General features: G+C 33.7%; 2 protein-coding genes and 1 long non-coding RNA gene across 3 annotated transcripts in view; 1 reads left to right on the top strand and 2 right to left on the bottom strand.

The window, feature by feature from the left end:
* Window positions 1-5,938: 5,938 nt before the first annotated feature.
* Window positions 5,939-7,362, bottom strand: LOC136067416 (uncharacterized). The gene is made up of 2 exons (XR_010628879.1): window positions 6,873-7,362; window positions 5,939-6,024 (listed from the first exon to the last, which is right to left on the bottom strand). It is a non-coding gene; the product is annotated as an uncharacterized LOC136067416 (long non-coding RNA).
* Window positions 7,363-7,760: 398 nt separating this feature from the next.
* LOC112011008 (B-box zinc finger protein 22) lies at window positions 7,761-10,041 on the bottom strand. The gene is made up of 2 exons (XM_024043383.2): window positions 9,724-10,041; window positions 7,761-8,321 (listed from the first exon to the last, which is right to left on the bottom strand). The coding sequence occupies exons 1-2, from the start codon at window positions 9,907-9,909 to the stop codon at window positions 7,860-7,862; spliced, it is 648 nt and encodes a 215-aa protein (XP_023899151.1). The 5' UTR covers window positions 9,910-10,041; the 3' UTR covers window positions 7,761-7,859.
* An 8,172-nt stretch (window positions 10,042-18,213) lies between these two features.
* The window catches only part of LOC112010998 (serine/threonine-protein kinase 12), a gene marked incomplete in the record, with an annotated part of 10,546 nt that continues 2,709 nt past the window's right edge, over window positions 18,214-26,050 (top strand). The window contains 9 exon segments of the mRNA XM_065773213.1: window positions 18,214-18,867; window positions 19,834-19,908; window positions 20,456-20,551; window positions 21,487-21,572; window positions 21,696-21,816; window positions 24,267-24,346; window positions 25,234-25,296; window positions 25,473-25,591; window positions 26,018-26,047. Of these exon segments, the coding sequence (XP_065629285.1) occupies window positions 18,523-18,867; window positions 19,834-19,908; window positions 20,456-20,551; window positions 21,487-21,572; window positions 21,696-21,816; window positions 24,267-24,346; window positions 25,234-25,296; window positions 25,473-25,591; window positions 26,018-26,047 (1,015 nt within the window).

A 26,050-nucleotide genomic window follows, 5' to 3' on the forward strand; every position in this document is an offset into this window, starting at 1 on the left:
CTTGAATTAAAATGGATTTAACATTTAACTCGATGAATTATCACTAACCAAATTAAGATTAATTTCACGTAGAAAACTAAATATCATAGTTCATGCATAAGATTTAACAAAAAGATATGAAGTTTTATTATATTTTTGATTAATTGCAAATTACACCCTTAAAATTTGAAGGTGTTTGAAATTTACACTCTTAAATTTCAAAATTTTGATTTTACCCATTAAAGTTCTATTTCTTTTGCAATAATAGACCCTCCATCCATATTTTTTGTTTAGTGCCATATAAATTTACCACACATATTTAGTTTATCGAATAAACATGATATAATAAAAATAACACTGCTCCAAACTATACATAGCCCACAATAAGACTACTCCCTACATTCCCCCAAATTTACTGTTTTGAGTAATTTTGTTGAATTAACACTATATAGTTCATATTAAGTGTGTGTTTGGCAAAATTTATTTTTGTCAACTTATTTTATTATTCAGCTTATTTTTGCTACTATTCACATGCCCCATTGCACATTTTAGTATTATTCACAGGTTTTACTGTATTATTTCAGCTAACTTTTACCTTTATCTGCAGTACTTTCAACAAAAAGTTTTCAATTTCAGTAAAATAAACAAATCCCAAACAGATTCTTAAGTGTTTGTTTTAGAACAATTTATTTAGCTAAAACTAAAAACTTTTTATTAAAAGTACTGTAGATAAACTTTTAGCTGAAATAGCATGAGACTCATAAATAATACCAAAAAATACAATGAAATCCATGAATAGTAGCAAAAATAATCTAAATAGTAAGAAAAATTAAAATTTTAAACCAATGCCAAATACACACTAAGAAGGCGTTTGGATAGAAATTATAATTCTTGCATTTGCGTTTTTTTTTTTTAATCCAATGCCTCTTGCACTGTTCACAGGACATGAATAGTGCAATTAGGCAAATGTACAGTAATTTCATTAATGAACAATAACCGGAAATTTTTTTTTTATTATTTTCAATTTTCAGTAAAATAAGCAATATTCAAACACACTTTAAATTCTCCAAAACTTGCTAAGTTTGTTGGATCATGAAAATAAGCATCCTATGGTGATGGGTCCCTTAAATGGCCTAGTTTCAGGTCAACCTTCAGAAATAGACTTCTACAACTTTTTGAGCCTGAAGAAATGAAGTTTATTTGTTGGGTTTGTCACATTTGGGTTGTGAAAGACCAGCAGCTAACGTTATGGCCCATAGATGTGGAAAAAAGGTGTCATCAACAATACGCACAATTCGTATTAAGTTATTTTATTTAAGTTTTGCTAATATCTGAACTTGGTTAGACTTGATTTTTTATTTCAATTTGAATTTTAAGCTCTGTTTGTTACGGTATTGACATTTTCTAAAAAATGAATCATTTTTTTGAAAAAAAACATTTTATAAAAAACTATCTTATTTTTCTACGTTTAATAGCAATCTTTAAGTATGTTTTGATTTTCCTTACTTAACTTAGTGTGAGATAGAATTGTTTTCCATACAAAAAGATAATTTTCCTATGACCCATTTTATTTTGCTACTATCAAACACATGAAAACATAGAAAACTTTCACATAAGGTTTATCTATATGTTTCCTTCTTTGCTTGACGTGGGTTCCTTGTGTGCATAATGAGATTTGGTTAAACTTGATTTATAATTTAAATTTAATTTTTTAATATGTCACCTTATTTGCCTGATGTGGTTTCCTTATGTGCCCTCTTGATTGACTTAATTGTTGTATGATTAGGAAGGTTCCTTGGAGGGGTCCTTATTAAAATGTGGCTACAAATACAAAGATAGAGACTAGTCCACTTGGCCTGACGAGTTTCGGTGCTTAATACCTTCCCAAACTCGACGGACTTAAGGTTTGGAGTGTAAACCTCTACATAGAGGTTAGTTTGATTCCTTGACCTAAACAAGTGGTGACTCCCATTTCTCCACCTTAGCCCACTCGTTGGTGGTGTATTCCCGAACAACCATGTCTGGAATGGTACAATCACACTTCCATTGTTGTTTTGGTGAACAATAGCATTTTTTTTTGTCTCCAAACATGGTAAACAATAACCCATATAGCTAGTTTGCATATAACAGCCCTCAAACTTTTTCCTTCACCCCATGCCACTATATCATTCCATTTGACTTTAGGATTTGAGAAATGCAAGGGTTACTACAAATTTTTCTACTTAGCTTTTACAAGTCACCAATTAAAAAAAATAATAATAATAATTTGATATTCTTTTATTATGTTTTTGAGATTCACCAATCACATTAATTGCCATGTTAGTTTGCTAAAGTCATGTTGTAAAATTTGGAGTATCTTTAACATTTTCTTTAGGATTTATTTAAACATACAAACTCGACAGTTTTCCAGATTCTTTGAGAGAAAATGCACTCAAAGAAGAGTTGCACCCATCTTTTTACTCTTGTTTTGCACAAAACGCACTGAGAATCAATGTTGATATTACACTGCACAAACATACTAGGTCACCAATCTCTTATGCATTACAAGCCACATAATAAAAACATGTTTATGGATTGCTTGAGGGAACCACAGCAATTTACCATTTTACCTCAGGGAACCTGATTTCTTAGATCATTCCAAGCACTAACACATAACAATTGTACGGTCTTGCGTGAAACACATACTGGTTTGTCCTCAACTCATAGTTCCACCAAAGACAATCAACTTTGGATGGTAATCAGTTCCTTAAATTGAGCATGCTTCCATGTTCAGTACCAATATTCATAATACTCATCAATAGAGCTAGCTTCATCATACATTACTCTATGATCATATTTCAAGTAGAGAATGCCATTAGAAGTGCCACCAATCATGCCGTAGAGATATATTCTCACCTTAGCCAACTTCAAATTTGCTGGGATGCGTAGTGATATTTCTAAAACTTAGAATCTTTCTCCATGACTAGGTGCGTTCTTGAGGGGTCTTCACCACCTAGAAACTCTTACCCTTGAGAAGATTTACATGTACCTGTAACCCAAGCCACCCAGATAGAATCTGGCTGAGAAAACAAATCTCAAATAATTACAGCCGTGTTCCACTCCTCAAGCCTTAGCCTCCTACAGAATTTGGTTTGCAAACCAAATCCTAATTGACCTTTGCTCTAGTTGCTGATGAACTAGAGCCATTCCACAATTAGCTACTCAATTTCTGCCCCACAACTTTTATGACCATCTTTTGTGGCGGTAAAGCCACTTTTGTTGACCAAAAGGATAAGAAGCAATTAAGCTTCTATATTAAGTCTTTGAAGTCAAAGACGGTGGAGAATTCTGATTGTATATCAAGCTGTAAAACAGCTTGTATTCACATTAACTTCACCGCCATCTTCACCGCCTTTCTCCTCTATATATACATGTCTTTTGTCTTCATAATTTCAATCCCAATTTTTGAAGGCAAAATCCTATTTTGGGTGAAAAAGAGAGAGAGACTTTAGAGAGAACAAAAGTGAGGTTTCTCCTAAATATTGTTTTTCCTTTATTAGAGAGAGTGTATTTTCTCCTATTATAAGAGAGAGTATTGTCATTTGTGCTCTCCTTTTTTAGAGAGAAATTGTTGTAATCCTTTTGCAATAGTGAAATCCTTCTACAATTTGCCCGTGGTTTTTCTCCTAATTTATTTGGGAGTTTTCCACGTAAAATTTTGGTGTTCATTATTTTTCATTTTTCTCATTTCTACTTCAGTTGTAATTGTGTGCCCCGTACCACAACGTCCTAACATCTTTGGCAAGATGAACAACCTCGACCAGTATACTTGAAGGCTAAACAATACAGATTTAGTCAGCTGAAGTCTGCCTGCTTAGGATTGCATTTTGGAAGACCACAAATTGGTTCTGACCGTAATTTTATCAATGAGAGGCTTACAATCCTTTTTAAAGCGGCACTTCAAGATAGCTTACAAGTTACAAGGAATTTTCCCACTATAGTAGCAAATTCAGTATCTATTGCTTAAGGAAGATGAGACAGAAGCAATAAAGTGTGTGTTTTGAAAAAATTATTTTTGCCAACTTATTTTACCATTCAGCTTATTTTGCTACTATTCATAGGTCCCATTGCACTTTTTGGTATTATTCATAGGTCCCATTGCACTTTTTGGTATTATTCATGAGTCTACTGTACTATTTCAACTAACTTTTATTTTATCTATGATACTTTCAACAAAAAGTTTTGAGTTTTAGCAAAAAAACGAATCTCAAACAGACTTATCTATTGAATACTTGGAAAAAGTTATAAACACTTTGATGCAATGTACAAACCTTGGGAGCTCCAATAGCAAGCAAACAAGATCACGAATTTCCACTCAATCAAGTCATAAGCCTTCATTAATTCAATTATAAGAGTGGATCTGAGTAGGCCTTTTATCTTTTGAAAACTCTTCACTATTTGACTTGTAGAAGGAAATTTCAATAGCTGATTTATTCTTGGATTTCTAGACTTTGATACAAGTTCCAAGCTAACAAAGTTGGTTTACAAATTTCATTTTATGAATTTGTTTGTTGCTTTTCAGGTTTCGGCAAGTAGATAATATGGTTGCCTTTCATGGAGAAAATCACACATATAAAGAAAAATATATTTAAAAGGGAAAATTTCTTGAGTGACTTAAACTGACTTTGTTGAGGTCTTTTTGCTTACAAAATAGAGATAAACCAAATCTACATTAAGAAAAAAACCCAAAAACAACATGTATAACTAGGTGAACTCAAAAGCCAAAACAAACTATATGAAATTACAACATTTTCCCCTCTATCTTTTCCCCATAAGCAGCTTTTGGATTTCTAATGCCTTCCCTGTGATCCCTGTGATAAGTAGATGGCATTCAAATGGTGCCAATAAAGTCTTTCCCTGTGAGATCTGTCTATATCTGGTACAACTGTACAAGTGTTAGGGGCTTTTCCCATGTTTCTTGACCAGTGTAGACTCTAGGCTGCGGGTGAAGAAGGGGCCATGGCACTGCCCAGTGCCCTTGAGACATCGGTAGGTAGTCCAAGAACTCTCTCATAGAACCTTTTTTATTGTTTAGTAGAATTTCAGAGCAGTTGAAATTCTATTGCTCCTGCTAAAGGTGAGACATAATTACGCACAGTATCTGCCATAAATCTGTCAGAAGCTAACAATGTTTTAGGTCCTTCCAAATCTACAAACTGAACAAAGATATCAAATAGTTGACAATTCGGAAGATATTACCATTGCACTTAAAGAAAACTAAGAAAACTCGTCTTCTTCATCAAAAAGAAAAAAGAAAACTCCTCTTCTAATCTTGCAAAAATAATAACAATTTTTTTTTCTTTCCATACATAATGAATTTATCATTATTTTATTGCTTCAGGGGATTGTAGGCGATGTGATCTTTCAGAAGGTAAGCGCCATGCATACAATGCAGATCCATTGCTATATCATAATCAATAAATATATTGTGAGAGCTCTCTATTAGCCATGGTTACAAAAATCTCATATTTCAGTCTTTGGTTCACACTAACCAATAAAAGAAGTAAATAACTGTTTTGGTTGCCAAACAAGGGCTAAAGCACTTCAAGTTTGGAGCATCATAAAATTGCAATAGAAGAAGGAAACATATTGTAGATGATACCAGGGCCGACCCTTTCAATAGGTCAATTAGGCAATTGCCTAAAGCCCCTAAGTGGAAGGGGCCCCCCAAAATTTTAGAAAAGAAAGAGTAGAAGGTAAAGAAAAAAAATGGTTTCAGATGAATCTAAAAAGAATCTGGAACATCATTTTGACCAAAAAACAAAATTTTTGTTATATCCAGTTAAACATTGGTGGCACAAAAAAAAAAAAATTTGGTCTAAACAAATCAATTGTCCAAAAATAACATCATTATCCCTAGACAAATCAAAATTCAACAAAATAAACTACAAATCCAATCTAAGAAATTAACCACAAAACAATNTTTTAGTAGAATTTCAGAGCAGTTGAAATTCTATTGCTCCTGCTAAAGGTGAGACATAATTACGCACAGTATCTGCCATAAATCTGTCAGAAGCTAACAATGTTTTAGGTCCTTCCAAATCTACAAACTGAACAAAGATATCAAATAGTTGACAATTCGGAAGATATTACCATTGCACTTAAAGAAAACTAAGAAAACTCGTCTTCTTCATCAAAAAGAAAAAAGAAAACTCCTCTTCTAATCTTGCAAAAATAATAACAATTTTTTTTTCTTTCCATACATAATGAATTTATCATTATTTTATTGCTTCAGGGGATTGTAGGCGATGTGATCTTTCAGAAGGTAAGCGCCATGCATACAATGCAGATCCATTGCTATATCATAATCAATAAATATATTGTGAGAGCTCTCTATTAGCCATGGTTACAAAAATCTCATATTTCAGTCTTTGGTTCACACTAACCAATAAAAGAAGTAAATAACTGTTTTTGGTTGCCAAACAAGGGCTAAAGCACTTCAAGTTTGGAGCATCATAAAATTGCAATAGAAGAAGGAAACATATTGTAGATGATACCAGGGCCGACCCTTTCAATAGGTCAATTAGGCAATTGCCTAAAGCCCCTAAGTGGAAGGGGCCCCCCAAAATTTTAGAAAAGAAAGAGTAGAAGGTAAAGAAAAAAAATGGTTTCAGATGAATCTAAAAAGAATCTGGAACATCATTTTGACCAAAAAACAAAATTTTTGTTATATCCAGTTAAACATTGGTGGCACAAAAAAAAAAAAATTTGGTCTAAACAAATCAATTGTCCCAAAAATAACATCATTATCCCTAGACAAATCAAAATTCAACAAAATAAACTACAAATCCAATCTAAGAAATTAACCACAAAACAATCACAAATAAAAAACCTCAAATCCCTAAAATTTTTACCGTTTCTTACTCTCATTCTTGCTCGGCTTTTTTCTCTCAGCTCTTGCTCTCCGCCTCTCTCACTCTTTCTCTCTATTGTTGTTGGCTGCTTGGCTCAAGCTTCCTCCGATCTAAATCATCCGATCACATTTAATTTGAAAACTCTGAACTGACTAAGGAGTGAGGATTGCCGACTGCCTTTTTTTTTTTTTTTCTTTTTTTTTCGCTGTTGCGTTTTGATTTTGTAGATGAATGAGTTTTGACTTTTGAGGTATAAAGCTTGGCTTTCTCTACTTTTTATTTATTAAGACTGGGCCTGTTTATATTGAGTTATGGCTAGAAGTTTGGGCCTTCAAGGTTTTTTTTTTTTTTTTTTTGGGTTGTAGGTGTAATAGGATTTGTTTTGTGTTTTTTGTGAGTGGGTCTTATTAATAAGACTTGTGTGGCCATCTTGGCATCTTCTTGGCTAGGCTGGACTTGTACTTTTGTTATGGTTGTACTTAATTTTTTTTTCTTTAATTTTAACCTTGTGTTTATATATATATATATATATATATTAGTTATTGGTAATATAATGAATAAATCTTTATTTGTGCAGGTTGAGATTACTAAAATCTTGTTATTGTTCAGTGAAATTACAACAAACTTTTTATATAAATTAGATTCTATTTCTTATTTGCTCTACACTTGAAAGTTATTTTTTATTTTAGTTTTTATAAATATGGTGTTTGATTAGAATAAATGTCTACTAGAAAATATGCATCTAGATATGAAAAACTTAAAAAAAAAAAAAAAAAAAAAACTAATTGAGTCTCAAAAAAGATCAATGGATAAATTTGTTATTAGTAATAAACAAAATATAATACAAAATTTGAAAATATCACAAATGAACAAGAAATTCACAAAAAATAGATTTTAAATGAAATATATTATAATATAAAAATATTAAATAAATGTTAATTTAATTAATACATAAGTATAAAAAAATGCCACATTTTAGTTCTCGCCTTAGGCCCCAAAATGTCTAGGGTCGGCCTTGGATAACATGCAGTACATGACCCCATAACTCTGACTAAAACCTGTCAATCCAAGATATTCATCTAAGCACCACTCTGGGACAACCCCAGGAATGGTACCTCCTCCAGCTAATGGTGCCTTGATTGTTGGAAGAGTTACATTTCCACTTAATTGTCTGGGCATAAGTTCTTCACTTTCACCAGTGAACGAAGCCATTCCACCCCCTTTGGACATTGGCTGGGATAGCATTGCTTCAGAAACTTTTTCTGCAGAACTCAACTTCTCCTTGGTAGAAGACGCACATGGTTCTGTTGCTTCAAGCCCCACTTTCACCCCAGTTAACAGAAACCTTTGGTGACTAGACACGTAGGAGTTTGCTGTGTGTATTGCAACATCACATTTCCTACAGAGTAAAGCTCGATCTTCTAGACAGAAGAAATAGCCAACAGTTTCCTACACAGTAGATAGAAAATGCTTAAATCACAATTAATAAGTATTTAAAAACATAAACTAATTCAATAAAATCTTATGTTTGAACTGCTTAGAGCGACACCATAACGAATAATTGAACTTTTGAATCACAGCAACATTTTACTGATAAGCATATATCAGGTCCGAAAACTTACAGCATTAATCATTAGATAGAGAGAATTAAAGCACCTGGTCTTATAAAGTCCAAGAAAATCACAAAAGGGACATACGGGCTTCCTTTCGTACAGATCTTACAAAGTGGCTATTTCGGTTTAGCAATAACGAGTGCACAAAGTTTTGGCTAGACAACCTGCTACTTTTTACTTTTTCAATGACTTTGAACACTTGCATTTTTAGATTTTTGTTTCATAACTTAAATCAATTAATTAGATATCAAATGTAGGAAACCATGTCAATGAATTTCTTACCACCTACTGAAATGAAAAGAACACAATTATTGCATGAATTGTTTATCGATGCCATCCTTGGTACAGGAAACCAGTATTTGTGTTCCACTTTGAGTTCATGGTTTAAGAATATTCATTATTTTTCAAAGTCAAAGAAGAAGATGATAAATTTGGTTAAGGAAAAAGAAAATGAGAGGAAAAAAAAAATTGGGGGCGGGGGGGGGGGGGGGGTGTTGCAAACATGTTTTTATTCTAACAAAATTTGGACGATGAGAAAAGATTAGTGATAAAAAGTCATTGAAAATTTGTATTTAGTGATAAAAAGTCATTGAAAAAATTGTATTTATGTTCCTGGGATGGTGAGAACCGCCCCAATCATCTGCCAAAGCCAAATGAAAAAGAATGCAACTTGTACAGTCAGTCTCACTCCACATCATTTGTGTTTCAAAGATTATCGTTTTTTGATACACAAATTACAGATATTCTATTAGTCTATAGCAGTTCTGCAAGGCCAGAGATAAAACACCATATTGAACATTACCATGTACCCCACCCAAATTCTAGCTATACTCAATATACCAGTAAGCTCTAACTCAAGTGAAACATGAGGATAGGTAATCTTGTAGTGCTTAAAGACCCTCTAGGTGCTTGTTTTGGAGCTCAACTTGTCTAGATAAGGAAATCTATAGCACCCATATGGGCAGGGACAATTGGTAGAATTAAACATAACTCAGTGAACTTTATTATTATCTTAACCCGTGCGAAAGAAAGCAGTTCCACTTCCACCAATCATCCAAAACCAAATCGCCAATTTAAATTACTACTACAACTTTCTTAGATTCATCGACCATGCCTTCACAGCATGAAACTTAATTAAAATTAATTGCAGAGAGCCCTGTAGTTCAACTTACACCTTTCTGGCGTTTCGGAAATGAAAGCGAGAAACTGAAATTACGAAAGAGAGTTGGGAAATTTACCTGGCAGATATCGCAGTTGGGCGTGGTGGAGGAGGAGGAGAGAGGGACGCGCTGGTGCTTGCTGGCCAGTTTGTTGGCGGTGTGAATCTTGTGGTCGCACGAGCAGCATAGCGCCGCCTCGTCGGCGCAGCAGACCACGGTGGCTTCCGCTGTCTCGCAAGCGCTGCACTGTATCTGTATCTTCATCTTCTCCGCTCACAAAATTCAAAACTCTTTTTAAGTCTTTCTATATTTATCGGTCTCAAACCTCCAGTTCCAGGCCGGGTTTAAGCCTCTACGGATAAAATGTACCGTTCTAATCTATTATTACAAAAAGACACGAGTTGAGTTGAGTTGGGGTTTTAAAACTTTTACGAAGGGCGGCGGGGGTATTTTCGGGAATGTGTAAAACCGAATGGCGGTGACACTTGGCATGTGGCCACGTATAGTAGCGTCGCGCGCGATATATATAATACTCGCCGGTCCGAAAGTTGTATGAGTGTGGAGTGTGGACACATTTCGATTTGATTTGGGCCCAACCGAATTGGCCCAAATTGAAAATTAGGCTTTGTTTTGACAACCAGATTTTTTTTTGATAACCTGACCACCAGATATTAGTTTCACTCCAGTATTCTTAGGCTACTAGGGATCTAGTTGGATATAACTTATTTTGCTAAAATTAAAAATTTATTACTAAAAATATTATAAATAAAGGTAAAAGTTAGCTAAAATAGTATAGTAAGGCCCATGAATATTACCAAAAAATGCAATGAGACTCATAAATAGTAGTAAAAATAAGTGAAATAGTAAAATAATTTTTATTTTTCATTGGTATCCGAATGGAGGCTAAGGATTTTTTCTTTTTGGGTTAATAAGAGGCTACTGAATTCAGGCCGCATAGTCAAGAATTCTTACATGAATAGTCCACTTATAGATATAGTATTATTAATAATTAATACACTAATAATCATAATGTATAACAAAACTATCAAGAGGAACACAAAATAAAGGTAAATTGGAAACTACACCCCCTAAAGTTTGGGACAATTGAATTTTTCATTCTAAAGTTTTATAATTTAGATTTTATCCCCTAAAGTTTTATTCCATTTGCATAAGCAACCTATTTACCCAATTAACTATTATCCCAATTACACATCACCTTTGAAACTATTGAAATGCATGGTCAACTCTCCAATTTCAAAATTGTATGTTTTGCTATTAACTCTAACAAAATTTAGTATTAAAAGACGAATTTACCCCTTAACCGTCTATTTTGTAGAGAGGGATGAATTTGTCTTTTAATGCTAAATTCTGTCAGACTTTACGTTAAAACAAATGGTAGGGGAATATTGAAACATAATTATACATTTAAGGGATCAATTTTGTTTTTTTGATAATTTGGAGGTTAAGTATAATCGAAGTGATAGTTTAAGATTAAAAAAAAGTGTAATTGTTTCTCAAAAAAACAAAAGTGTAATTTGCCATAAAAGTAACAAATGCCAACTTTCAAGAATTATAAATTCTACTCTATTTTACAATTATCAAATTATTATTATTATTATACACACACACACACACACAAATTTAACATTTTTGAAATGCTGCATATAAAGGTATGTGGTAACAAAAAGAAGTGAACATGCATTCAAGGGTCATATGCAAAGCCCATAATTAAGTGGATCATTGTTTCTTTCATTTTACTACCATATACTCCTGCATATACAAGTATATGGCAACCCTTTTTCTTATTGTTTTTAAAATGTTAGGGTATGTTTGGTTGGAGTGAAAATAGGGAGGATGAAAAATAGAGAGATGAAAATATGGTGGAAAATAACATTTTCCATTGTTTGGTTGAGAGGAGGAGGGGGAGAGAAAAGTAGCAGGGCCCGTAAATTTTCTCTTCTCCCTTCAAAATACAATCTCTCCAAGTTAAAGTAAAAGGTGGGAAAAGAATTTGGACAAAACTACCCCCACATCTTAAGGGCCCATTTAGTCATAGAGTTCAAAAATTGTTGTTTAAAAAGATGTGAAAACTGTTGTTTAAAAAGTGTTGTTGAAAAACGTGTTTTTAGTGTTTATAAAACAAAAAAATGTGTTTGGTATTATGGTTTAAACAATATGTTTTAGTGTTCAAAAAACATGAAAATGTGTTTGGTATGTGTGTTTAATTTTGTAAAAAAACTGAGCAAAAGTACGAAAAAAGCTAAGAATTTTGTTGGCTTGCTTCGGTGTGTGGGTGAGATGGAGATCTTTGGTACCAGGTGCTTGATTCGGCGTGAAGATAGATGAGAGGAAGAGAGGAGATAGCAATTGAAAAAGGCTGATCAGGTGGGCCATAATAATTTTCAAGTTTATTACCGAAGTGCCACTGAACATAGTGTTTATTGTTTTAAAAACAGCTCGGAGTATGTTTTCAAAAGCCCATGTTTTTGAACAACGTTTTTCAAACTTCAGCTGAACAGGGATGGGCCACCAAACGTGTTTTTCTGTTTTTGGACACTACTATTATGTGTTTTAAACACTGAACACATGTTTTGAACTGTATGACCAAACGCCCCCTAAATGTTTTTGGCTTCTTCTTCTTCTTCTTCTTTATTTATTTTTTTATTTTTACTTTTCCTTTGTAACGCCCGACTTTTTGTTTTGTTTTTTTCTTTTTTTACTTTTCCTCTGTAACGCCTAACTTTTTGTTTTTGTTTTTGTTTTTTTGTTTTTTGTTTTTTCTTTCTTTGGTTTTGTCAAGTGGTGGATTCTTCTTCTTTTCCTTCTTTTTTCTTCTTAATTTTTATTTTTATTATCTTTTTTAATTTACCTCTTAACCGTCTATTTTGTAGAGAGGGATGAATTTGTCTTTTAATGCTAAATTCTATAAGACTTTACGCTAAAACAAATAGTAGGGGAATATTGAAACATAATTATAACTTTAAGGGATCAATTTTGTTTTTTTGATAATTTAGAGGTTAAGTATAATCGAAGTGATAGTTTAAGATTAAAAAAAAGTGTAATTGTTTCTCAAAAAAAACAAAAGTGTAATTTTCCATAAAAGTAACAAATGCCAACTTTCAAGAATTATAAATTCTACTCTATTTTGCAATTATCAAATTATTATTATTATTATTATACACACACACACACACAAACTTACAAATTTAACATTTTTTGAAATGCTGCATATAAAGGTATGTGGTAACAAAAAGAAGTGAAAATGCGTTCAAGGGTCATATGCAATGCCCATAATTAAGTGGACCCTTGTTTCTTTCATTTTACTACCATATCCTCCTGCAAATACAAGTATACAACAATCCTTTTTCTTATTGTTTTAAAATGTTAGAGTATGTTTGATTGGGGTGAAAATAGCAAAGATGAAAAATAGGGAGAGAAAAATATGGTGGAAAATGACATTTTTCATTGTTTGGTTGAGAAGGGGAGGGGGAGAGAAAAGTAGCGGGGCCTATAAGTTTTTGTAAGGACCAGATTTAAGCTCGTAACTCACTACGTGGATGGACCTAACCCCAAAAAGCCCAAAACAATAAATTTATAGAGAATGGGTTGGAAAACTGAGCTTTAGTTGATCAAACAAACGCTGGAATAGATTCAGATGACAAGATAATGAATACGAATAGGGTTGTATTGAAGAAAAATAGTCCCCAACAAGGTCCAAGATGCACTGTTCTTGTATATTATTCTCAAATTGGGTTACAAGTTTGGTTTCTGAATGCTACAGTGTTTCTTCTTGTGATTTTCGGTCCTTTTTCCTTGTTGCATCCTCTTCCTTTTATATCATCCTTCCCTTTCATTCCAACTTCACACGTGCATGCTAGATAGTTCTTGTAGATACTTGTCCCATCATCCCTTTCTATTAGTCTTGATGTAGCAGTTGTAAGGCTGTAACCTACTGTTCAGGTATCACCTCCACATTAATGCGGCCAGGGTGTTAGCTGCAATGCATTTAATGTGGAGGTAGCAACTTTCCTCCTTAGATATTTTAAGGCATCGCCCTGTTCATCACTCTTTCAATGCTTATCAACATTGATGAAACTTCTTGGAACTTCATTTCGAGTGACTAACAAACTTTTTTGGACATCGGCATTGGTTATCCGGGGACAAATTTATCCTCGGCCTATCCCTTAAGACATTATGGTCAAAGCTAACCTTTGTTTACTAATATAGCCTTCACTAAATAAGATTCCTCATCCTTGGACAACCCCTTGTCCTCGGATTGGGCCACAGACTCATAATATGAGCAAATGATGGGTTTCCAGGCCCAATATCCCAACAGTTTTCTCTCCTTCCTTCAAAATACAATCTCTCCAAATTGAAGTAAAAAGTGGGAAAAGCATTTGGACAAAAGTGCCCCCATATCTTTAATGTTTCTGGCTTCTTCTTCTTCTTCTTTTTTTTTTTTTTTTTTTTTTTTTTTTTTTTTTTTTAAACTTTTCCTTTATAACGCCTGACTTTTGTTTTTTTTTTTTTTTTTACTTTTCCTTTGTAACGCCTGACTTTTTGTTTTTGTTTTTTCTTCTTTCTTTCTTTGGTTTTGTCAAGTGGTGGATTCTTCTTCTTTTCCTTCTTTTTCTTCTTAATTTTTATTTTTATTATTTTTTTAATTTACCCCTTGACCGTCTATTTTGTAGAGAGGGATGAATTTGTCTTTTAATGCTAAATTCTGTCAGACTTTACACTAAAACAAATGGTAGGGGAATATTGAAACACAATTATACCTTTAAGGGATCAATTTCTTTTTTTGATAATTTAGAGGTTAAGTATAATCGAAGTGATAGTTTAAGATTAAAAAAAGGTGTAATTGTTTCTCAAAAAAACAAAAGTGTAATTTGCCATAAAAGTAACAAATGCCAACTTTCAAGAATTATAAATTCTACTCTATTTTGCAATTATCAAATTATTATTATTCACACACACACACACACACAAATTTAACATTTTTGAAATGCCACATATAAAGGTATGTGGTAACAAAAAGAAGTGAACATGCATTCAAGGGTCATATGCAATGCCCATAATTAAGTGGACCCTTGTTTCTTTCATTTTACTACCACTTACTCCTGTAGTCTGCAGATACAAGTATATGGCAACTCCATTTTTTTTTTTTTTTTTTTTTGTTTTTAAAATGTTAGGGTATGTTTGGTTGGGGTGAAAATAGGAAGGATAGAAAATAGAAAAAGGAAAATAGGGTGGAAAATGACATTTTCCATTATTTGGTTGAGAGGGCGAGAGGGAGAGAAAAGTAGCGGGGCCCATAAGTTTTCTCTCCTCCCTTCAAAATACAATCTCTCGAAATTGAGGTAAAAAGTGGGAAAAGGCAAAAAGCATTTGGACAAAACTACCCCCACCTCTTTAACGTTTCTGGCTTCTTCTTCTTTTCTTTTGTAACGCCTGACTTTTTGTTTTGTTTTGTTTTTTTTTTTTTTTTTTTTTACTTTTCCTTTGTAAAGCCTGACTTTTTGTTTTTTGTTTCTTTGGTTTTGTTAGGTGGTGGATTCTTCTTCTTTTCCTTATTTTTCCTTCTTAATTTTTTTTATTATTTTTTTAAGAAAATACTTTGGGATGATTTTTTATGTTATTTTTTGAAATGTCCACTTTCATCTGTACACAATTTTAATAAAAAGTATAATGTATTACCTTTTGTTTTATTTAAGAGGGCATGATGGTAAATTTATACAAACCTTATTTTTTTATTTTTTATTTTTTTAATATAAGATAGAAATTCTACTCTAATATAATCTAAGTGTATATGTGTGTGAAGCTTCCTCCTGGAGACTTGAACCTCAGCCCTTACCCCCCCACACTCCACAAGCACTTATAGCCATAGGGAGAGGAAAATAGGATGAAAAATGACATTTTCCATTATTTGGTTGAGAGGGGGAGGGGGAGAGAAAAGTAGCGGGGCCCATAAGTTTTCTCTCCTCCCTTCAAAATACAATCTATCCAAATTGAAGTAAAAAGTGGGAGAAGTATTTGGACAAAACTACCCCCACCTCTTTGACGTTCCTGGTTTTTATTTTTTTTATTTACTTTTCCTTTGTAACGCCCGACTTTTTGTCTTGTTTTGTTTTTTGTTTTTTACTTTTCCTTTGTAACGCCTGACTTTTTGTTTTTGTTTTTGTTTTTGTTTTTGTTTTTTTTTTTCTTTCTTTGGTTTTGTTAGGTGGTGGATTCTTCTTTTTTTCCTTCTTTTTTCTTCTTAATTTTTATTTTTATTATTTTTTTAAGAAAATACTTTTCGATGATTTTTTATGCTTTTTTTGAAATGTCCACTTTCATCTATCCACAAATTTTAAAAAAAGTATAATGTATTACTTTTTGTTTTATTTAATAGGGATATGATGGTAAATTTATACAAATCTTTTTTTTTATACAATATAGGAATTCTACTCTAACATAATCTAAGTGTATATGTGTGTGAAATTTCCTCCTAAAGACTTGAACCCTGACCCTTACTCCCCCACACCCCACAAGTACTTATACTTGTGGAGTGACCATTGCACCAAGGGTGTGCGGTGATTACAAACCCTATTTTCAACAAAATTAAAAAGTTTTCTATCCTTCCACTTTTTCTCCTTCTCAACTAAACACAAATGAGGAAAACTAAAATCTTTTCTATTCACTTACTTTTTCATATTTCTTCTATTTTCGATCTCCTTAATTTTCTATCCTCTCAACTAAACGAACTCTTAGTGTACAAGTGGCGGTACAATAAAGTGATGTTAGAATTACTTAAAAAAGAAAAAAGAAAAAAGAAAAAGAAATCAGACTTACCCATGGTAGTTTATAGTTCACACTAAACAACAGGTTGAAAAAGTGATCGGTGCAAAACTGCAAGTGCACAGTATCGTAGTTTTATAGTAAAGTGATGAGAAGAGTATCGTCCTCAGGGATTGGTCACTTACTTTTGACAAATACCAAAATTATGCTAATCTCGATTTTATCTAGAGAAGTCACTAAGGATTTTGTAATTGGAATTTAAAATAAAATCAATTTAAAGAAAATGTGCAAAGGAAAAGAAAGATGTTGTTCGAAGATCAAATTGATGGGAAGAAAACTTCTAGGAAATCGATTTCACCTAATTCCTCACTATGCTTTACTCATCTAGCTAATTTAATTTAATTCTCTCTATTTGTTAGCAATCTCAACAAAAACATCCAAAAGCCTCTTTCGATAGTCAATTGGAACCTATCTTGTTCATCAATTTACACAAGAGTGTGTAATTTAATAAAGCAAGAAAGCATCAAGACCAATGATTTTAATACTACACAGGTTCATACAAGTCTTTCGATCTCTATATTTACCTATGCCGAAATATTCAAGATCTATCCTATAATTCCCTCTTTCGACGGCAAATCACAAGATCAAAATCATCTAATTAATGGCCGGTTAATTAGAAGCAGTAAGCTCAGAATAAATCAGACAAACATAAAGAGAATTAATTCAATTTAACATGGAAAAGCAAGCATAGTTCGGAATTAGATTACATCGTTTTCCTAGAATAAAGTAAATTTAGTTCATGTAAAAATTAAATTCAACATAAACGAATTCACCATAATTTTTCTGAGAAGACTTGACAGGAAAATTAACGCTAAAAAAAAATCTGCTTCAGCGTTCGCAGCTTCTTCTCCTCTCTTTCTGCTTCAGCCTCTCTTCCAGCGTCAGCCTCTGTTTCAGCGTTTTTTTCCTCTGTTTCAGCCCCTCTGTTTCAGCCTTTTTCTCTGGTTCAGCTTTCAGCGTTTTTTTCCCTTTTCTTCTCTCAGTTTCAGCGCTCTCTGTCCAGCAAAGAACGCATTTTTTCTCCCCTCAGTTCAGCCCTCTTTCTCAGTTCAGCGCCTCTCTTTTCTCTAAACATGTTGCCCTTTTTTCAGCCCAAAAACGTTCCACTTTTCAGCCCAAAACGTTACTCTGTTTCAGCCTCTTTCTCCAACGTTTTTTTTTTTTTTTTTTTTTTTTCAGCCCTCTTTAGTGTTCAGCTGCCTCTCTTTCCAGTTCAGTCATGGTGCCCTTTTCTGCTTTAGACGTGGTGCTCTTTTCAGCCCACAAACAAATTTCTTTTCAGCCCATTCACTTAATCAGCCCACTCTTCTTTCTCAAACATGTTGCACTTTTTCAGCCCAAAACCTTGCTTTCTTCAGCCCTCTTTAGTTCTCTTTCATTTGGTTAAATCTTTATTTCCTTCAAATCTGAAATAAAATTTAAATAACAATAATGAAGTCTAAAATCAACAAAAAATAAATAAAATTAGACTAAAGCTTAAAGTTGAGAAGTGATAAATTATGCCAAATTATGCAAGTCATCAAACACCCCCAAACTTAGAACTTTGTTTGTCCTCAAACAAAAAGAAAATAAAATAAAAGACAACCATAGACACTATCAGCTAGACCCCATAGAGAAATATCATCAGTCACCAAGCCATAATCTGAATTTAGATTTCATCACTAGTAACTTACTCTTTTAACATCAAGGATAGCAGGAAAATCAATNAGAGATGGGACCCCACCCCACCCCAGGAGGAGTCGTCCTCAAAATCAAAGTCTGGATTGACTGAAGTGACCCCCCCCTAGACTTTTACGCGTATACAGTAAAATATGATACACTCCGTCTTTGATTCTTCGTAACTATCAAACAGGATCTTCTGTCTCTCCCAACTAATAAGTAAAGAAACTCTCAAGAAAGGCAACTCACCCTCTCCTTCCTTCTCCTTATCCACCTACTTGTCTAACACGCTATCATATATTCCCTCTTTTTTCTCTCTGTCTTTCCCATTACAATAACCAAATCACTCACAGCACAGAGTATTGCGTGTACTTGTATATGGAGAGAAATCCTAATCCTAATCCCAATCCGTCAGCTCGGTCCAAGATGATGAGGCAGTCGTCTCTGGCGCCGGAGCGTGAGGAAAATGCGGCGGCGACTTCAACCGATGAGGCGGAGGCGGAGGAGGCGATTGATTCTAGAGTTGGACTGATGTACTTGGCCAACGAGGGAGACTTGGAAGGGATCAAAGAGCTTCTGAACTCCGGCACCGACGTCAATTTCCAAGACATCGATAAGCGAACCGCTTTGCACCTCGCTGCCTGCCAAGGCAGCACCGACGTCGTCCAATTATTGCTCGATCGCGGCGCCGTCGTTGACGCCATGGACCGCTGGGGCAGCACGGTAATTTGCTGCCTTTTAATCTTTTTATTTTTTTATTTTTTAACCATTTTTTGAACAATGTGTTTGGTTGAGATAGAGTGACGGATTCAGGACTGTCAAACTGTTTATGAACAGTTTGAGCTGACAAAACATTGTGTTTATTTATAGTTAAGTTTGTAAAATAGTTCCATATGATAGGAAATTATTATTTGAAGTTTACTGGTAATATAAGCAACTCATTCGTAGTAAAAATTCACAGATTTATTGAAGGACTAAAAAATTTTAGTCGTGGTCTCACTATATTATAGGAAAGAATAAGTTAATTAAGCAGCTGATGAACAAGTTCGAGTGCCGTCTGTTTTTGTTTTACTGTATTTATTTTATTTTGGTCAAATCTGAAAATGTTTTTTTGTTGACCATAAAATCTCTTATGAAATCTTGTTAAAAGTTTTATAAAAAAAATTTGGTAAGTTTTTCTACAAAAACACATAATAGCTTTCCCCTCCATCTAGTGGTTGTATAGTCGGTCTGGTGGCTGGGAGGCACCAAAATTTTGGTGGGTTGTGCTTGAAAAATTTCATTTCACACCAAACATTTAAAAATAATTTCAAATGACTGAAAACATTTTACGTATGCAAACACTTTACATCAAAACAAACCAAACGGAGTGTCTTCATTGGTAAGAAGCTCAAGCTTGGTTCGCGGTCGATATTAAAACTAATTGAACAAGCCTGAACTTTTAAATTTTAATTCTTGACTTGGCTTGGCACACACAATTCCTCTTTTTTTATTTTTATTTTTATTTTTTATTTTTTTATTGTGCACAAAAAGTTAGATTTGTTGTTAACCAGTTTAGTTCCTTAAATTTGTAGGACTTGAAAAGCTGATAATAAGTTGAGACAACATTTATGCTATGAAATGTAGTTCATCCTCATTTTTAGCTTGCAGGTCTTCTCACTGGAAAATGATTCTTGGTTTATCTTACAGCCTCTTGCAGATGCAGTGTACTACAAAAACCATGATGTTATCAAACTTTTGGAGAAACATGGTGCAAATCCTCCGGTATGTCTTACTTGTCTTCTATTGTGTTTGAATCTTACTTTATTGTGTACTTTTATAGTCCTTACCTTTGTTATGATCTTAGTGTCTCACATGAATTAAGTGAAAGTTTAACCATGTGTTTTTAAGTTCTTGGGCACCCTACCCTTGTAAGTTGGTTTTCAAGGGTGAGTTCTACTCATGGGTTCCTAAGATTTGATATCAAAGCCAACCACCACGTTGAGTAATTGAACGTAACTCATTTAGTATGGGATCAAATGAGTTACGACTTTGTGGTTGAATCTTGGAAGGAGCGACTTAGAGGTTAGATTTGTGGACGTCGGTTGCAAAGCGTGGTGTTATGTTATGATCCTAGTGTTCCACATGGATTAAGTGTAAACTTAACCATGTGTTTATAAACTCTTGAGTACCCTCTCCTTGTAAGCCGGATTTCAAGGATGAGTTCTACTCATGGGTTCTTAATAACTTTGCTGTGTTTGTTTCTTTATCGTGCTGTGAACATTCGCTTTATATGCTTATATATATAGTCACCTTGAATTTTTCATTTTAGATGGCTCCCATGCATGTGCAAAATGCTCGTGAAGTCCCGGAATATGAGATTAGTCCTAGTGAGCTTGATTTTTCTAATAGTGTTGACATAACAAAGGTAACATGTCAAGCTTTCATTTCACGGTAGTTAATATTCTTATTTTCTTATTTTATCTTTTTTTAATATATATATATATATATAGATATATATAATTTAACGAGAGGAGGGTTTAAAGTGATAGTCTAGTGGTAATAGTATTCTTTGTGATGCCTCATGACTGTGGTTTGAATCCCCCCCCCCCCCCCCCTACTATCTACCTATAAAAAAAAGAAAAAGAAAAAAAAAAGATGAGAAGTTAGTGTACACAATGCGTGTACACAAAAACCTCGCAAGATATTCTTATCTTCATTGACTTACTTGATAATATGCTTGGAATTGTTGAATACACTCACACACACACACACACACACACACAAACATGTTTATATGTATGTATGCAAGCATGCATGCATGCATGCATGCATTCTCTTCTCCTCTTCATTACCTCAATAATTGTGCCTGAAATATTATAACATGTTGGGTTTGGATAATAGTTCCTTTAATTGTTTAAACTCTTAGCAATCTATGTCTTTTGTGACATTTTGTAGTAGTTGTAGAATATCTTGAGGGAGGAAAATTTTAGAACTGTTAAACATGTGGGATTTGTTAGTTCAAAGATGTTATTATCATGTGATTTGGCTGATAAAATATGTTATTCATACAAATTTAATAGATGATTTTTATTCATACAAATTTAAATAGATGATTTTAATAATCAAGTCACTATTGTGGAATTAATAATTTGGCTGTAGATATTATTTCTAATTTTAATGATATAGATGTTGTCCTAAAATTCTGAAGATGGCTCAACTGTATATGTGGCATCAAATTAGCAAGCACATGTATTAATCTCTCAACAATAGTGATCTAAATTACCTACTTTTTGACTTGAGGAATTCTGCTTTCTTTATTTCTAAAACTATTGCATATTTTCTATTTTTAAAATATGACAGGGAACCTTTCGCATTGCATTATGGCGTGGAATTCAAGTTGCTGTTAAAACTCTTGGGGAGGAAGTCTTTAGTGATGATGATAAAGTGTGAGTGGATTTTATTTCTCCTTTATTGTTTCTTTTACTATTTATTCCAATTTAGATAGAAGAGTTAAAATTCAAAGTATCTTTTATAATGATTGGATATTCAATATCTTTATGGCATCTCAGGGAGGCATTTAGGGATGAGCTAGCACTACTTCAGAAAATACGCCATCCAAATGTTGTCCAATTTTTGGGTGCTGTAACCCAAAGCAGTCCAATGATGATTGTCACGGAATATTTACCCAAGGTTATTCCTCTTTTTATATCCACCATAACAAGGAAAAGTTTAGCTTCTGAATTATTGGAATATTCTGATTATTTGTTCTTAAATCCTTATTATTTTATCATTTTGTAAATTTGCTTTGTCTTTTCTTTGGCTATTTATTGGTGTCATTATCTATTAGCATGTTGCTTTTTTGGTGATGCTGAACCGGTAGTGTAGCAAATAGAAATAACAGGGAAAATAGGGAACTGATCATGAGACCCAAGGCTTCACCACCTACCGGTGGTTGGAATTGCCACCAAATTATAGATAAATTCTGATGCAAAGAGCCCTGCCTCACGATTGCTAGAGCATCTTTTTCATAGGGCTTCCAGGATTACGTCAAATCATCAATAACAAAAGTTTAATTAAAAGAAAAAAAACAATTAAATCCCATACAATTCTCAAATAAGAAAATTCTGAAGTGATAAACTCTAAAATAAATCGTGTCTGCACCAACTGGTTTGGTAAAATAATGAGGAAAAGTTGATTTGTGGAACTTCTGCCTGCACTAGAAATGACAATTAACAAGCCAGTTGGGAAATTTTCAATCTTTTTTAGTAATACCATGTGAGATGCCTGGATAGATATTGAGTTGAGACACACTTGGAACCTAATAATTATGCACTAGATGTGAGTGTTTTTAGGCATCCTACATAAGGATTTCAATGCTTAGGTGGGAGTTATCGATGTCTAATGTATGTGGAACTTCGATGAATGTCTGGCACGGTACATGTTCAATTGCCAGATTAATCTGTTTTTGAAAAAGCATCTACCTTAATGAACTGTCTGGCAAGTAGTTGGAAAAAACCCACCTCCTTGTCTTCAGCGCCCCCCAAAAAAAACCCATTTATGTCATTTTTTTGTTGCACCAGTATTTCACAGTGAAGTGAATTGTCTAGGTGAAACTGATTGATGTTTACTTTTATCAAAAGAAACAGAAAACTAAAAGAAACGTGAATTTAAGGTTGATTCTGATAACATTTTAAAGAAGTGGAGATTAGTGCAAAATAAAATATTGGGGAGAGAATACTTTGGGAAAACTCTAATTGAGTAGTTAATATAACATATAGGTACATTACTTGAGTAGACTCCAATGGGTTTGAGTCCAATTATATTATATTAACCACCCATTCTTCTCATTAGTATTCAATGTGGGATTCACTACTCAACTAACCATGCTACTCACACATGATTATTCTAATGAATCTCCCCCTTCATTTGTGAGCCTCCTCCCCCTTAAACGAAAGCCTTTTCTTTACAATCCAAGTGCATGCATCACCATCACTAATAGTGTGCCCTTTACTCAACCATGGGTGGGGCAAACATGAGTCTTCCTTGCATAACTATGGGAGTCACCAACATGCACCTAGTAGAACCTTTACTAAACCATGGGTGGAGAGAACATGAAAGTCTTTCTTGTTCTTCTTTTTGTAATTCATTAACAAACACTTGCCCTCAAACCATGGCTTTGATACCACTTGTTCAGGAGAAGTAACTCATTGGGGAGACTAACTGTGTAGTTAATATAACACATTGGGACACCATTTGACCTAGAAGCTTAAGCCAATAGGTTTGGGTCTAATTATAATATATTTATCATTCATTTTTCTCAATAGTACTTAATGTGGGACTTTGCTACTTAACTAACCATGTTACTCGCATGTGAATATTCCAATAGAAACTTTGTAGTAATCATACTGATGAATAAAAGACTAGAAAAAACACAACGATTGATAATATTGCTTATTTCAATACATCTAGTGGCTATTGGAACTTTCCTTTACTTTTAGGGTGAAATTTCTTCTTATTTATTTATTGTTATTATTTTTTAAATTAACAAAATTGTAAGTATGTGTTCAATATAAAACTATATGATAGCCTTAATAATAAGGGAAAACTATACTATTCCACCCTAACCTTTCACTCCATTTACACTGCGCCACCCCCCCCCCCCCCCCTTCTCTCAAACTCCCCCTCCTCAAAGAAAAAGTATCAATTTGCTTTATTGACACCCGAATTTGAGAGAATTGTGTCCATATACCCCTTACCGTTTAAATTTAGAGTTAAATTAGATGCACATTATGGATTTTCATTGCAAAGAAATGATGGTAGTTTTGTAATTATACCCAATGATACGATTCTTTCAGATTGGGGTGTCAATTGAGCAAATTGAATAGCTTAGATGGTTTCATGAGATGTTTTTTTCCTGATGTACATGGACCATATAAAACCAAAAAGGGGAAAGGAGGAGGTGGGGGGGGGGGGGAGAGAGAGAGAGAGAGGCAGTTTTATTGTTTTCTCATACTTGTCATCTGGCTGATGGTGTGATACTCATCAGACAAACTTGTTGATGTATTAAAATCACTTTACACCACATCATTTGCATGTGAAAATGATTTTCATACTTTTTGTTCAATTATTGTCTTTCGCAGGGGGATTTTTGTACTTATTTGAAAAGAAAACGTTCCTTAAATCCAACAGTAGCTGTGAAGTTTGCACTTGACATTGCTAGGTCAGTTAAATGTTTTGCATGTTAAAATTTGTAGCAAATTCTTTCTGTTGACATTGAGAAGATTTGTGACCCCAGGGATTGACATGGAATCTGATGATCTGATTAATTTGAATTTGGATTTTACAAGAATTTTATTGGGAATTGATATCACAAAACAAAAACCAATTTTATTTGTAGACACTCTTATAGATCTTATGAACAAGGATGTTCAGGATTAAAGATTTTATTTGCCCCAGGGATTGCCCTATTCTGCATAAACTAAAAACAAAGAAGTAATTAAATAATCTGTTTAATAAATTGTAGAATACTTATATAAGAGCAGGAGAGATGTATAATACAATGGAAAAGCGGTGTTTCCCTTTCTAAACTAAAGGAAGAAAAAGAAAAGCTCGTTGACCTATTATTTTATTTTTGCTTGAAAAAAAGAGTGAGGGGTGGAGAACAATTGTGGAACCCTTGCTGAGGTATCAATAGCATGAGCAGCCTAGACAAGCTGGTTGATCTATTATTAGTAAAGTGACCCATAATTCTTGATTGAAATGGAATTATTGGAAGACCAAATAGTGAAAGAAGTAAAATGTTAGGCACCATCATATGATTAGCAAACCCACATACTTGAACTGATAAAATCAGCATTAGAAGTGTTGTCCTGTATCTTGCCATGGGTTGTACCTGAAGGCCAACTTTGTAGCCTTGGTATTCCAATTTCAGCTATTGGTTCATTGTTCTTTCTGCTGTTAAATGCAAATGTTATGTTATTGAATTTTCCCTATATAAATATAGTTTGAATTTAGAATCTGACCTTATTTGTTGACCTAGCTGATGCTTATTGGACGTTTTCTTATATCTTAACCGCCGAATCCTAATATACACTATATTTTTTGCAGAGGAATGAATTACTTGCATGAGCATAAACCTGAAGCAATAATCCACCGAGATCTTGAGCCTTCGTATGTTCTCTACCCCCCCACCCCCTCTATCTCTCTGCCTCCCTCTCTCTTTGTTAGCTTGACTTCTTGTCCGCTTTGCATGTTAAGCATTTTCCACAATATTGGTGTGAAAAATATGCATTATTAATATCAAAATTATTGAAAAGTTTCTTGATTGTTCACGAGTAAGATAACAGAAACCTACTGCGGGATGATTCTGGACATCTGAAAGTTGCAGACTTCGGGGTCAGCAAGCAGCTGAAATTTGCAAATACTGTTAAAGAAAACCGACCTATAACTAGTCAAGACGCTTCTTGTATGTATTTTTCTTCTAATTCTGAATCTTTGCATCCCCCTTTGTTGCTTTTATGCATTGGTCTGGAGGGGCAGTTTGGGAAATTACAGTCATATAATTGTCTCCCTACAAAAAGAGAGTAAAGTGAATTGTATCTCTTGGCAATTGTGTAAAATTTTTCAGTATGTTGCCATTTTCTGCAAAAGAGAGTAAGGCTACACATTTGGGTTTTGCCAAATGGTCCCTAAACACAAAATTCCCAAAGCCCTTGCAATATCTCAAATTCAATTAGATTAATGCATTGAAATCTGAAAATTTCCTCTTTGCTAATGGAAAGCGCTTTAAGATGTTCTTTGTGTTATAATACATCATGTTGTATCATAAGTACTTTTAGCTTCAATTGACAGGTATAACTGTTTTTAATGGAGTAACTCTCTCCTTGAACAGGGCGATATGTGGCTCCAGAGGTTTATAAAATAT

The sequence above is a fragment of the Quercus suber genome, unplaced genomic scaffold, assembly GCF_002906115.3.
Source record: "Quercus suber isolate HL8 unplaced genomic scaffold, Cork oak 2.0 scaffold_71, whole genome shotgun sequence".
NCBI classification, from domain to species: domain Eukaryota; kingdom Viridiplantae; phylum Streptophyta; class Magnoliopsida; order Fagales; family Fagaceae; genus Quercus; species Quercus suber.